This window comes from Punica granatum, chromosome 1, assembly GCF_007655135.1.
Source record: "Punica granatum isolate Tunisia-2019 chromosome 1, ASM765513v2, whole genome shotgun sequence".
Classification (NCBI taxonomy): Eukaryota; Viridiplantae; Streptophyta; class Magnoliopsida; order Myrtales; family Lythraceae; genus Punica; species Punica granatum.
Window position 1 is genome coordinate 10305081 of NC_045127.1, and position 16183 is coordinate 10321263.

The 16183-nt window shown below is 38.5% G+C and overlaps 1 protein-coding gene across 1 annotated transcript; it reads right to left on the minus strand.

The window, feature by feature from the left end:
- Positions 1-5448: 5448 nt before the first annotated feature.
- Positions 5449-11792, minus strand: LOC116210353 (ubiquitin carboxyl-terminal hydrolase 17-like). The gene is made up of 11 exons (XM_031544224.1): positions 11063-11792; positions 8634-10077; positions 8449-8537; positions 8160-8245; positions 7888-8050; positions 7655-7775; positions 7383-7540; positions 6851-6935; positions 6547-6756; positions 6362-6423; positions 5449-6276 (listed from the first exon to the last, which is right to left on the minus strand). Exons 1-11 carry the CDS (start codon positions 11350-11352, stop codon positions 5688-5690), a joined length of 3297 nt encoding a protein of 1098 aa, XP_031400084.1. The 5' UTR covers positions 11353-11792; the 3' UTR covers positions 5449-5687.
- Positions 11793-16183: the final 4391 nt, after the last annotated feature.

Genomic DNA, 16183 nt, shown 5'->3' on the forward strand with positions numbered 1-16183 from the left:
GAGAGACGCGCCAAAGATGTGTCGTCCAGTGGAGAGATTGGTCCCCTGTCTCTCTACACATAGACCATCAGGTGGCTGAAGCGTGGCAATCGTAGGGCCAATGCCGCAGTCACTTTTCTCATTTAATTTTTTTTAAAAAAATAATAACATTGTGCTAACGGTCGGATTTTTTATCGTTGGCCCACTAAAATTAATTTTTTTAAAATTGCAAAATAGCCCTATAAATACCCATTTGAATTAAAATTCAATTTCACCCCAAATTAACACTCCTCCTCCTCTTCCTCCTTCTTCCCGGAGAAAATGTCAGATCCAAATCAAATTCCCCAAAATCTAGATACTTTCGGGTTTTATATGCAAAATCTGAGCCTTCCCCCAAATCCTAAATCTCGAAATCCCCAAACTCCTAACTCTCAATATCCAAATCCTACTTTTCATTTTCCCAATTTTTACCACCCAAACCATCAGTATTATCAACCGAATTTCCCATACCCCTCATATGACTCATATTACGGACATGCGGGTTCACATTCTCGATTTATGAGTTACCCTTCATCGGCATCTGGAAGTGGTAATGCTGAGTCCGATCAATCCCTGAGTATAACAGTGACACTGACACTAACACGACATTGAATTCACCCCTCACTAAAATTTCAAGCGACAGCCTAGACGGTATCGACCTCAATGAAGAAAATGTTCAATCTGAAGTGATAGTTAGCCACTTTGGTGGTAAATGGCGGCGGGAAGAGGATGACCGGCTAATTAGTAACTGGCTAAATGTCGAAAAAGATCTCATTGTCGGTGACAATTCATACGCTAGTACATTCTAGGACAAAATCCACCACTATTGCATCGAAAAAAACGTAGCCTTCAGCTAAAAATCAATCAGCGTCTTCAAGCAGCGCTGCTACAAGATCAACAAGGACTATGCAAGTTTCCACGGATTTTATGAAGTTGTTGACCGTCATCATCCAAGTGGATCGAATCAAGACCAGGTATTAGAGATGGCGTATTCATTATATATCCTAAAGCTGCTAGTTCCACGGGGCCAACGGAAGCGAAAAAGGAACAGAAATTCAAAATTTCCTACCCGTGAAACTAATTCCAAGACCTATTAGAAGAATAAGAGTAAATAAAAGCGTACCTGGAATTTTAAAACTGTCGAACAAGCGTCCCACGCGTGACGCCTCTACCGGTATCCACACCGACTTTGTCGACGAGTTTTCGAGATCGGCGGTGCTAGCGACCAACACTCGAAAGAAATACTGATGCGACACCCGAAATTATTGAACTTAATTGGTCCTAATGAGTTGAACAATTCAACTCAATAATCCCATTTATATACATACATGTATATCATATATATACGTGCATATCATCTTATATTTTTGCATCTCAATACACAGCCATATATATAATGGCTTGGAGGGGAGAATTTCAACTCCCTGACCGATGTGGGACAAATCAATTAAATGTCCCAAATAGCATCTTATATACATACACACATATAGCCATATACATGTGCATATATATATATATATATATTTGCATGCGTGCACAGACACATACAAGCATATATATATTTATGTATATTATTATTATTATTATTATTTGGCTATTGAAGTTAATAAATCGAGTCTAATTAATCGGCATATTTAATCTCATTAAATATCCGATTAATCGGTCGCACCTTAAATCATCTAATCTCTATTAGACGATTTTATTTGTTTCAAAATATCTCGTCAATTTAGTCGTAGTGTGTGACCCTGTAGGTTCCCAATTACGTTGATAGTAATATCAAAATCTCTATTTTAATATTACAAACAGTGACCGGCATCTAGCAATGCATCACTATTACTAAAGTAATAGGAAAGTCAATTTCTCGACGAACCTCGTGACCTACATTACCGTGTAATATAATCCATTGTCCTCTATATCTCTATTGAGCCCAAGGCATGGTCGATGACATCCTTGTATGGCTCAATATCTCTCTTTCTTGGTTTACTGGGTAAGTCTATCAGAACAAATGAGCTCGATATCGCTATATCGACTCATTTGGGTATGCATACACTTTTAGACTTAACCACCAAGTGGCCGTGAGATATCGCTCCCGTTTCGTAGGAGGGACAAATCCTATCTTGGTTACTCACATTCCTCTCCATGCTCTGTGATATACCCAATAACTGTCTTTATAACCAGCCTGTTACGGTAGCGTTTGACAGTATCAAAGTATATGACATTACATGTAGGAATCCATGGTGACCTCAAGTCAAAGGACCATTACACTATAGTCACTTTGAGATATGCTAATGACAATCACGTAACAAACCATGTAGCAATCTCATGGCGGGTCAGTCCAATACACATTACTCTTAATGTATACATGTGGTGTGATTTGATATCTCTATATCCATGACTTGTGAGACTTGGTCATCAATCAACACCCACACTAGTCTAACCGTATTATCGTTGTCCTAATTAACGATAATACTTTGACTATGGACATTTAGGAATAATGTTCGGTAATTATAGGATCTCACAATCAAGTCACACTTGATGCCTATTGAATATACTATTCCAAGGACATTATTGTGTAAAATCATATTTAGCGCAATCTACACAATAACAGAAATGCCTCGTTTTATAATGAAATAGATATCATATTACATAACTGATTATAGATTGCCTCTAGGGCATACACTAATTTCCAACAAAAGCACAAGGTAAAATTCACTTAAGTTGGCGTGGAATATACTCCGTAAGGAACCGAAATGGAGAAGTCTTCATAATGCTAGTATAGTCGGAGGTCTGGATGCGGACTCTCTAGTTCGTCCACAAGGCAGAGAAGCAGCGAAGAGAAAGGACAGATAAAAATCAAAAGAAAAAGCTCTCGGTATCGATGAGGTGGTGGGAACAGTCACATTCACTTGTGTAGGGAAAGCGTTTGTGTATGAGGAACTGAGGATTACGAAGGAAAACGAGTTCGAGATCGGGAAGGAAGAAATTGCAGTATAGAATAGGATTGCGAATCGGAAGGATAGGGAGGCAGATCAGAAGGATAGGGAATTGGCCATGCAAATCCTTCATACAGACATGATTGGATATTCATCAGTGAAACTTGCGGTTCATGAGAAGATGCTCGTGGAAGTTCTAGCAAAGTACTTGTAATTTCATGTTTCAATTTTAGCTATGCACTTGTAATTTTATGTTTCGACTTTAGCTATGGACTTGTAATTTATGTTTCTAGTCTTAATTACATAATGAAATTTAATTTCCGTTATATCATGTCTTATTGAAAATTATTAATTAATCTAAATTTTAAAAACTAGTTGTTGAAAATTAGTCGTCTGAATCCATTTCTCTCTATAAAATGCTTTCAATCTCTTATGCACTAACTCATATTCTCTCATCTTCACTAATTCACATCCTCTCGAAACACTTATCCAACATCCATCCTCTAAACATGGCCGGAAACCATGATCAATCCGACAACTTATCTTGGGATCCCTTGGATTTGATGGAAGACTTGTTGCTCAATGATACAGAAGAGCGTTGCCTTGAACTCCTTAAGGAGATCCAACGAGGGAATTATCTTGAGAGCTCCTCCTCCAGACCTCGTAAGATGACAATAAACAGAGATCACATTGCAGGACACCAACGCCTTCTGAGGGATTGCTTCACTGAGGAGTCGGTGTACTATCTAGAGACATTTCGACGAAGATTCCGAATGCAACAACATGTGTTCCTTCGTGTTGTTGATAGCCTCTCAAATCTTGATCCATATATCCAGTAGAGGTTCAATGCAGCACACAATGCAAGCTTATCCCTGCTGCAAAAATGCATGGCGGCCATGTGTATGTTGGCATACGGAGTAACAGCTGATTTGAATGACGAATATCTCTGTATCGGGGATAATGCCACAATTGAATGCTTGGAAAAGTTCGTCTGAGGCGTCACCTTAGTTTTTGAGGGCCAATACTTGCGAAGGCCTAATGCAAATGATGTCCAACGTTTGTTATGGATAGGGAGGCTTGCAGCTTCTCCGATATGATGGGCATCGTCGACTGCATGCATTGAGAGTAGAAAAACTGCCTAAAATTTGGCATGGTATGTTCTGGGGTCACAATGGGACTCCAACCTTAATACTTGAAACAGTGGTTTCATATGACCTCTGGATATGGCATTCATTCTTTGGAGTAGCCGGTCGAAAAATGACAATAGCATTTTAGACCGGTCACCGATGTTTGATGATCTGCTAGGAGGTCGAGCTCCCGAGGTAAATTACACAGTCAATGGCAATAACTGTTGTTTGCGAAATATTAAGAAGGAGCACGAAAGAACGTTGAGCATGCATTCGAAGTGTTGCAGTCTCGCTTTGCAATTATAAGTGGCCTGGGAGAAGCTTGAAATGATTATGAGAGCTTGCATTAATCCATAATATGATTGTTGAGGATGAGAGAAACACGTATAATTTGAACTTCTCATACAATGAGGCGTTCAGCGGCTTACCATTACCGGACCTAGGGGAGGAAACTTTTGCTCTATATGAGAAATATATCCGAAATCATTCAATTTTCGGTATAGAGAAAAGCACCGATAACTTACTGGAACATATCTGACAATTTCACCATAATCGAGAATTAATCACTAAATTGTCGTTTGTCATTTTTTTTTTGCTTGTACGTCATGTAATTTTATTTAGTTATAATGAATTTTAATTAAAATAATGAATTTTTGTTATTTATAATTAATATTAATTAATAATAATTATATATAATATTAGCTCTATTCATTTAATTAATATAGAATGCATGTAGACCCTCTTTAGAAACTTGAAAATAGACTCTTCTTGGAGTGTGAAGTCTCTCTTTTTGTTGAGTATCTCCCTGAATAACATGACGTTTATGTGACAGAGTTGGAACACTTCATGGACTTGGAAGAAAGATTCTTGTTGGAAATGGTCTAACCCGCAATCCAATTAAGGGATTAGGATTAGGTGGCATCGGTGGCTAATTAGGGTCCTTTGGTAGGTACAAACCCCATGTGCTCTTCTTGTCTTTCTACTTTCTTTCCGTAAACGTCCATTGTTCTTCATCTTCCTTCTCCTCCTGTCTTGTCTTTGACTTTTTGCCTCCCTATTATGTGTTGACCATTTACTGGTCCAGACCAGACATCAAAATTAACATAATGTCTGAACCCGCCATATCGGAAGGTCCAATGCATATCTCCTCTTTCGATACCCATATCAAACCAATCAATTATTGAGCATGCCATTTCACACCTCTTGGGGCGGGATGATAAATTATCGGATTCCCTCAACCGAACCAGTCCTTCCTTAACCTCTTGGAGCCGTTAAATCAAATATTTGATGATGGAACAGGGCTCTCGCGTTGATTCCCCGTAATGGGCAAAGTTAAGCAACTTGATAATTTTCGGGAGAGAAGATTCATATGGCCTGATTTCAGGGATTCAGTCGAATGACTTCCCCATCGAATTTATTTCCTCTACTGACACCATTACATTTTGAGTCGAAAGTGAAACAAGTACGCATACAATGAGGACGCTCTCTGTCTTGCCAACATCCACATCATCCCGAATTTTTGCATCCTGAATACAGCTGCTTCCTCTCCATCTCTTATTTACACGTTTCTCTATCTCGACACAGAAATCTAATAAAATTATCTTAACTATCAATCTGTCCTCCCCCTTCTCGGTCTTCTAGATGGTACAACATTATATTTTAGATCGCCGAACAACTGGTTAGCCACAGACAATGGTCCCAGGTCAGTCTCCATATTACTAAAGCTACTATTGCTATCTCTACGCGGTTTAGTCATAACATCGGAATGCAAAAATGGAACACTTCCCCTTCCCTCACCTCCCAGATTCACCAGCCCCCCTCCTCCTGATCCTTCATAAGTTTGAATTGGTGAGTACCTCGAGTACAGAGGAGAAGATGACAGAGTGGACGAGTCCCCAAAGATGTAATCGGAGAGATCGTCAAAGCTGGTGGAATCCCGGGTGCTAGCAGTGCTACAAGAGCCCTCATCGGAATAACTGCTGAACAGGGAAGAGTTGTCACTGGAAGAATCCTCCCCGGTTCTCTGAAGCTGGTGCATGTTCAAGTAAAACGATCGGTCTAGCGTAAGGTAAGAATTGGTCGAGCGTTGAGATCTCTGTGTAGGATCTTTCCCGCTGTTCCAAACAGGCAAAGTTTTGCTGACAGGAACAGGAGGGACAGCTCTGTTCTTCAGTGATCTAGGGTCCAGTGGCTGCGACCTGCAAAAGACGAAGCTTCGATTTAGTTCCACTATAGCATCATTGGGACCTGCTGGAAGTAATGAGCACCAGCATCGGTTAAAACCTCGCATAGAAAAGCATGTATGCCCCCTTGGACAAGACTCTTTCAATTTCTACTGGCGTCACCTGTTAAATAGAGAATAATGATGTAGCTTAGTACCATGACAGTACTAAAACTGCCGAAGCATGTTCTTGTTGAAATTTTTTATTGTAACAAGGAGGATCGGGAGTAATAAAATGAGAACATACTGTGCTATCGTCAATCTTGAACCACTTGTTTCGAGAATCCTTGACATAGCAGACATAGTGACCAGAAAATGCCGCATTCATGATATCCACGTGCACAATCACTCCATAAAGCTTGTATTCGGGCTTATCACTTGTCCCGCTCATGAATGAGGTTAGGTCCAGGCTCTCTGGGAACCGGACCAACTTGTTGAGCTTCCCAAATTTACCCGACTTCAGCAGAAAAACAAAGAAATTCATCATCCCTGTACCGGCTAAAAAAAAGCAATCAGAACATAAATCGCTAATGCTAACCATAAATTATTACCTGGAATCGTTTTAGTGCAATTGTAAGGACATTCGGCGCCCTCAGCACAGTCAATTTCTTCTTGGCCTTCTCATAGGATTTACATCTGATTTTAAGAATAGCCATCATGAATCACGTAAGTACCAAGCATTCTTTCATGTTTTATATCTCAGATTAAAAGAGTTAAAGAAGAACAAACAAGCACAAACAAGTAGAAAGCAAGTTCAACGAAATGAGACTCTATTGCATTCTAACGTATCAACAAGAGCACCATCAGAGAGAACCCAAATGAAATTCATTTTCTTTCCATACTCGTTTTAAGAACCTAAAGCCAAACTTGCTTGCCTCAAAAAGCAGCGCGGGCCTTTGCATGTATCTGTTATATTCTTTTCATTCTTTTGGATATGTCTGGGACTACATTGCCTTAAAAAATTGTAGATCTTATGAAGAAAAGGCCAAAATTTACTTGCACTGAAGTAGAACTATTTGATAGTGTCAACAGAAAAATAAAAAGTCCTAGTTTAGACAAAATAAAGCATAGTACTTGACCAACCTGCTACATCTGTACTTGTTTTCACCATCCAAGGTTTCAGTTCTTGTAAATTGCCGAAGGGCTTCCTCCAGAGTCCCAATATCACCTTCTATCTCAACAGTTAGATCCATCATTCTCTCATGCCGCTCAGACTTTCCATGGCACCTTGTGCACTTTATCTGCAAATTACAAACATGAATAAATTTAATTTACATTAGAACAAAAGGAAATTATACCAAGGTGCATTAATTCTGGTAGTACTGTGTGCAACATGGAACATGATGAAATACAACCTTTGATCGAAAGTAGCCACCAAATATAAGGCCAATCAGAGTTGTTTCTTCTTCAATGGAGCTAAATGTCTTTTTTCCAGATTCCATAAGGCAAACGGATTGCATTTTATCAATTGCATACCTGCATGTTTTAGTCATGAAGTAACATGAGACAGATGCACACAAGAAAGATAAACCAGCAAATGAATGCAGAGAGTTTTTCAGCAATGAGAAGACTGAAAACCAACTCTCACCTTAGAAATTCATGTGCATCCTCTTCTCTCCCATGACCAAGCTGGCTTCCTATGCATTTCAGTTGGGAGACGATCCCTATTGGTGAAACAGGAGATTTACCTTCCTTAAATTTCAAAATGAGACCTTCAAATTCACAGGAGAAACACCATTCTCTTTTTCTACCTGATGCAATGGAGACGACAAGCAGAATAATCGTAAGCATTGGTAAGAGATGTTTCTCAAATCAAACCAGAATAAAGCTCTAATGAGTAGTTATGATCTATGAACTTACATGTTTTCCTATGCAATCCTTGAAGAAAATAAGAAGTTAGGGGAGGAGTAAATGCTAGGCACTGCAACACTGCATTAGCATAACAACTGCAGAGAGAGAGAAAACAGCGTGTCAGCTTTTGATGCATTAGTATCTATTTTGCATGTAAAAAAATTTAACGAGACGGAGAGAAGCTTTATTCATGTTTATAACTGCGTAAAACGACCAATTATCCGTTGATTTTCTCGGAAAGACTTTTGTTACTTTATCCGAACACACTGAAATCTGAGATAGGCAGAATTGCTGTCACCTGTTCCCGCAATTTATTAACCCACAAGGACGCAATTCCACACCTTTCCACATATAAAGCCTGATAAACAACTCATACGAAAAGAGACCCTGAAAAACATATGAGGCAATGTAGATTCAGCTTAAACTCATCAAATTGTGAAGATCTATTACAGGTGAAAAACAACAAAGAAAAGTAACGCAAACCTTTTGATTGCATTTTCCATCTAAATCAGTCGGGTCTCCTAACTGATTGTGTTTTGAGATCACAGATCCTTTCAACTGATCTATAACTCTCCAAACAGACATTTTTAAGCCATTTCTAGAATTCAGCGAACCACCTGTGGCTTGAGAAGAGAAGCCCACATGCTTATCAGTTTCATAGGCTTTCCTTGATTTCACATGCGAAGCTGAATGATCCTCAGACTTTGAAACTGCATGCTTATCAGGGGCAGTAGATGACAAGACCATATGACTTCTCAGTAGGTTCCTATTCTCATTGCTGGAGACATGAGTTGTCATTCCATTGGTTGAGGATGGCGAATTACCAGGACTTTTGGCATCCATGCTGCCAGTAACTACACCACTCTTTAAAGATGAACCAGCGCTATCATGGACAGAGTGGAAAGATGAAGAGCTAACTTCCCTCGGCTTCAAGAAATGAGCACCATTCTTCGAGCTGTTACTAGAACCCTCATCTCCGTATCTAGTCCTCTCATATTTCTTGGATGGGAAGTCAGTAGCATTTACACCATCTTTTGCCTTTACACTGGGTGAAACATATACACCATGAGGCTTCTCAGCTCCAAAAGCATCCCCAGATGCTTTCTCAAAGACCTGCTTACCCACGGTTGGCGTATTATCCTGTGACAAGTGAAATGAAAAGTGTAGCGTAGATCCAGAATCAAATGCATCCTTGGTATTAATCCCAGAAGACATCGAAGATGCAGAGCAGTTCTCAATCCGATCCCTTTGCCCAGAGGAATCGACGACGCCCTCCCAGAAATCAGGTACTAGAGACTCCTTAGTCAAAGTCCCGTTCCCAGTGCAATTACCAGATAATGAAGATTTGATTGACCTGCATTGCACTTGTCCATCGTCATAGTCACCCTTGCTTTGGTTCAATGTGCCTGAACTTGAAAAACCACCCACAGAGTCAACCAAGCTGGCAAATTTTGGAGACAGTGGTTTAACTGGATCTCGAATATTGGCATTGGAGTCCTTCTCAGATATTCCAAGTGCAGTATCAGCTGATATATGCTCGTCGCACTTCCCAGAATCAATTGAAGAAATGCTTTCACACACTGAAATATCATCAGATGATTCACTACCGGTAGTTGAAGCCGAGAATCCAGAAAATGAGGCACTAGAAGATTCAGGCGAAGTATTTCCCTTTCCATACGCTGTCTTGGCATCGTTGCATTTTGTATGCAATTCTTCTGCAGAGCTGCTTGACTTAAGCAAAGTGTCTTCATCAGGCAATAACTCCACCAATTTGGTACTCTTATTTACTCCATTCTGACACTTACCATCATGATTTACATATTCTTCTAGGAAGGCTCTTTTCAACTCAAAATTTGTCCCTTCCTCAGGAGGACGACATTCCTCTCTATGCCCTTGACGCCAATGAAGGATTTGACACTTTCCAGAACTGAAACAGTAAAGAGTGGCATAATCATTAGGATAGCAATGACGAGGACCAAGAAAGAATCATGACAGATGCAAAAGCAAGCAAAGATTAAAATGACGAAGAAATCAACATTGGGATACAACCAGATTAAAATGACAATGAAACTAACATCAGGACCCACCAATGCTCTTTGTTTTGTCATTATTGAAACAGTCCAGCAGATGTGGTGCCAAGAGGTGCTGACCCATCATTTAACAGAAAGAAACAACAGAAATGGAAACAAGCGAATAAGACAAGAGAAATGAGAGGAAGAGATAGGTTTTAACTAAAAGCTATGGCAACTGCTTGAGTGATCGATTGACGTTGTGGCAAAAGAAAAAATTTGTTAAATAAATGAGCAACTTGTCAAGATATGTGTCAAAATATTGACTAGAAACGAGAAAAGCAACAGAAAAGATAGAAAGGCATCCTTAAACAATGTCCAGTAATCGTCAGAGAGAGCAGAAAGAGAAATGCAATTGATGGGAAGGAACCCCAATGAAGGTGAAAGTGATGGAGCCCTCTCCAAGCAAAAGAGGTTCTTTAGATTTACACCAAGTTTTTATTTGGTATGGTGGGCTTCAACAGCTGCAGCAATCGCCTCGCTTAACAACTCAAATTCAGCTAGAATGGATAACATCTTGCCATTGTTGAATCATGATCCTATCGAATTCCACTAAATCTCTATTTGCTACAATAAAATTCATTTGGCAATATAATCGAACCGTTCTGATTTTCTAACAGCCCTCATAATGGGTAATCTTGTGGCAATTCTACAACTGAGATTTCTCGCAAGCACAAGCTCCCCCAGCGGTCACATACACACCAGACGCAATACCAGCAAGAGAATTGCATTCAATCGCCCAGCTAGCAAAAGGTTCCAGTTTCCAATTTGATGATAAGCATGACAGAAAAGCTTCACAAAGTATTTCAATGCCTGTCCATGAGAAAATCAGGAATTCCTTACCAGTATCTGACCACTTTGCACTTAGCACACCGTGTTGTGGTGGGGAAATAGCAAACAGCGCACTGGTAAGGGCAGGAAACAGAGGGCAGAGAAGCGGCGCTGCAGCTGACAGAATCTTCAAGCTGGGCCCTGGCGGCTTCCTCCGAAGCCATGGCGAGCAGCCGCCTGATCTCCTCCTTCCTGGCGGCAGAGGCCCGCCATTTCCGCCGTACGACAAGCGCGAACGCTGCGAGCACCAAGCAGACCACAAGGACCAGGCTCGCAAACCCTAGATCCCCAATTATGAGCATTTATTATTACCTCGCTGCTCAGGGCGCATTTATCGAAACCCGCCGTCCACGATCTCTGCCTCCTGGGCTCGCCAACATACATAGATCCCCACCTAACACGTCCGCCGGCGAGGGCTCCGAGGCCGATTGCGAGGGCAGGGGGTGGGGCTCAGCCAATCGATCGGATGGGGGGCTTTATCACGCAAACACCTGAAGCATACAGCGGCGGATTGGGAGGGGACAAAAAGCGGAGGGGAATTGAGATTGCGAGCAAGCTAAGAATAATGGGGTTGGGGGAAGGGCTCTGTGAGCTTGAGGAAGACGAGAAGCTCAACGAGAAGCTCAAGAAAAAGCTCCGGAGATGTGGAAATGGTGGAAGTCTGTGGCTTCAGACACAGAGAGAGAGAGAGAGAGAGAGAGAGAGAGAGAATGGAATATTGTTTTCTTTTTTTAATTGGAGAGGGAAAACGGAAAAAGGGAAAATGGGGAAAATTTTTGGAGGGTAGTGAATAATAAGGGAGGGGAAAGGAATTTTCGGTTTCTGTACCTATCCGAAAACGTGAAGTCCTCGGTCAGCAAATAATATTCCCGGTCTGCCCGAAGCCCATGTGCCCGGTTTATAGCCGGTTCATCGCAGGGAGCAGATTGGAGCAACCAGGCAACTTGAGGGGGTAAATTGTGATTATCGATTCTTGAAAAGGAACAGGCAAAAATCAAACTTAACTTTCAAATATTCCGTCTCCAAAGATCTCAGACCTAACATGGAACGACAGTGGAGAACTCGGGCTTTTTGCCGACATGTACTTGGATCTCAATCTTCTTCTCTATTACGAAACAAGTCAATCCGACTAAAGTACGAAAAACTGTTAGATGAAATGGCTGTGATATGATCTAACTATAATTTGATTTGATTTGATAATATGTATATAGATTGATTAGTTTGAAGTAACATTACCTAATCATTTGGCCTGTTATTGAGTAATTATATGCCAAGGTCCGTACTAATGAGGACAAAACCGGATTGCATGACTCATGCTACCTATACTATTTTTATATAATATATATATATATACATATTATCTATATATATTTATATATAATATTAAAAGTCGGAACGGCACATCGAGAAGTGTCATGTAGGACGAGAAACTTCTCCCCAAGGATCTTTTCATGTGACTGCTAATAATAACGAGAGAAGTAATGCCACCTTGCTTCTCAAAACTGAAATGACCTACATTATGGATAAAAAGATAATTTATCATATTCTTTTAAATTTTCACGTTGACTCTCCAAGGAGCAAAGACGTTCTGCACAATTTGCATAAGGCTATCTTAGAAGGTGGAGGCAATTGTTTCTCGTGACATTTTACTTAAAATGCTTTTAAGAAATTAGAGTGACTTGCTTCTCATAAATTTGTTTCATATTTTCTTTTTTAATTATGTCATGTTGAGAGAGAGGGGGACATTTTTTATATCATTATGGCACTATTATTTTAACTCGAGAGCGGAATAAATTTTTCACATTATGGGAAGGATTTTTTTTTTGTAGGTTAGAGCCATATTAGTCCTTTCGATTATAGAAGTATGAATAATGTTCGCTCATTGAATCGACTGCACTGCAAGATTATAAGTTGAAGTCATATTACTCATATGAAAGTATGTACTCTTAGACATCGAGAAGATTTTGAGTAAAATAGGGAGATATTGGAAAAATCATCTTCTAAATATACTGTAAGTTTTATGATTGGCCTCGATTACTCTAGCACACGCATGTGTGCGGGCCTAGCAATATATAAAAGCTAACAAGTGCCAATGAGAAGTAGTTATTTGAAGATTCTTAGCTCTCATTTGATTGTCTTTTTGACCGCTTGAAGTATTTAATTCTTCATAGAATGCGCAGCTCCATGCTTGTGGACCTTTCATTTTCAGTTAAATGAATGGTTACTATAATTTTATTTGTACTATATTCATCAAATTTTTATAGTTATTATTTTTATGTATTTATATATAATCATGAGTTTTATTAAAAAATCAAAATTTTTCGATAGTTTACATAGACTGTTCAAGATACGAGATATCTTTTCAAGTTCAATGCACTAAATATCCTACAAATAGATGGCATATTTCATTTTGCGTGCATAATCTTTCCTTTCCCCTTTAAGTCATGGACAATTTCTCTATATACGTAGTGCAAGTTTAATTTTTATCTCTCTCGATATATATGTATGTATATTTAATTCATACTTTTATAAGACTATAGTAACTATTTTTTTGTCATAATTCATTTTTTAAATCTCACTCACTATTTATATTGACATATTTACTTGACACATACATCTTTTTCTATTTATATATATCATTCATAACATATGTGTTGAAATATTACTGCGCAGTGCACGGATATCAACTAGTTTAGTTTTAATTTAGTCTATATGTAACCGGTTAATTTAATCTCCTATACTTATTGTTTGCTCTAGAACATGCCACCATAAATTGTCGATTCAATTTTCCTTTTAAATTACATGTGCATTGAAAGATGGACACAAAATGTGAATTAAATTTGGGTAAATTACATCATGTATAGTAACGTTTACATTTTTTCTCAGTATTATCTCATACTTCATAAATCACGCGGTACACCACAATCTTTAGGTTTCGAGTTTCAAATGTATCAAATGATAGGTTACATTTGAAACCCGAACCTAAAGGTTGGGGGGTGCCACGTGATTTATGAAGTATGGGATAATACTGAGAAAAAGTATAAACATCAGGATACGTGATGTAATTTTCCCATTAAATTTTGTAGTGTTACATTTCTCATATAAAAATTATAGGTAAAAATTGTATAATATTTTGAAATCCTGTGTAAATTGAAAGATGGAAAAAATGAATATTACTGCATTTGTTTTTTTTTTTTGAAAATTTGTTATTTTCCTATTCTGAATAAATATATTTATTAGTTCAAATTTTGATTACAGTTCCATCTGCGATAATATTACTTATATGAATTGATTCAGTAGCCAATTTTGCAATTATTTCCACTCTTTTCTTTTTATTAAAAAAACTCATTCTTTCCATTGAAAATAAATATCGTTAAATTAAAAGAGACGTCATAATTTTGTTGTAAGGGAGTCAACTAACAAATTCCAAACTACAATGACGTTACACTCCAAAATTTGACAGGTCATAAACTGGACAAAGCATGCTTCAATTGGGGATTCAGTAGGTTGGATTGTGTATTTAGTGAACCGGTAAATAATGTGTACCCAATAATAAACACGATAAACAAGAAAAAGGAAAATAATTTAGAAGTCTAAGAAATCTTTTTTGTTTTTCTGAATAATGAATATTATTATAGGGGTTTTTACCCCATATATCTCATCGTTTAACATTTTTTCAGATATATCATATGCTTTAAAAATTGTTAAATCTATCCCATTATTTACATTTTTCTCTAAATCTATCCCGTCGTTATATATCCGTCAACGTTTAACGGTTTTGCCACAGTGTTCTTTTTATCTGGGATAGATTTGAGAAAAAAATTAAACTATAGGATAAATTTTAGAAAAAAAATTAAAACCATGGGATAGATTTAGAGCATACTAACGTTTCATTAATGCAAGATATAACAGCGGGATAGATTTGGAGAAAAATGTAAACCATGAGATATATTTGACACTTTTTAAAGCATATGATAGATTTGAAAAAAAAAGGCTAAATCATAGGATATATAGCGTAATTTCCCTTATTATTATTAATTAATACGTAGTAGCATCTACATTGTTACATAGGTTCGGATACCCCTGGAAAGTACATAGTGAGTTAAAAGTTGACCTTGAGCTGAATTGGTCCAAGTTATGAGCAAGGGTGTTATCCGACCAAGGAACCCAAGAACATACCCATTCCGTAAAACGATTAAGAATAGAAATAATATTTGAAATTATGCTCTTAATCTCCTACGGTGAGCTATGTGGATGCAAAATGGCATCTACTAGTAGTAAGGCGTCACAACATAGTCAGATTTTTGTCAATCCTCTTTTTTGCCGCTATTGTTAGGGCAAAAAGTGTTGTTTAGGCCTTTACTTGAAGTGGCTTATCTTCATGTGAGGTCGGGAACCATGATAGTGTTGGAGGACTGTTCGAATGTTGTAGAACTCCTAATAGGCATGAGCTGCTACTATTCTAGGATGCATCCGTGCTGATGACATTTCAGTTGGACCCTATGGGTTCTCGTGACAGTTCGAGCTGCATAAATGGTGTGGATGAGCTTCCTTCTTGCTTTCCCATGTTATGTTCTCTTCTGTTGTGCTCCATGTAACAACTTTTGATTCTCTTCATGGTTTGATGGAAGTCTCCTGGTTTCCTGCATGCAAGACATCATTACGTAAGTTCCACAACTGATAAAGAGTGATTGCTATTAGTGTATATGGTGGGCAAGCAACGAAATTTGTCAAATCCTTAGCAGAGGTACACAGGATAATGCTTGACTATATATCACACGGTGATTCCCTCCAAGCAACACGATAAAATTTACAATCTCCGTAGAGATGATCTAGTTTATCGAAACTTGTTGACAAAGAGGACACGAGATATTTTCTTTACTAAATCAGGGGAGACATTCACTAGCTATTCTCCAAATATAAAGTTTGGAACGTTCGTAGATTTTCAAATTTCAAATGATTTTCTACACAATGTCATTATTATTTTGGAATCTATGTTACTGGTCTGTTAAGTTTAAGGATTTGACCGTGTACTTTCCCGAAGAGGTCGGAGTCCATTCTACGTGTCTTTGTAGTTTTTCTGGGATAGGTGAATTTTGAGTATGCTCTCCACTGTACCTTACTCAAAATATG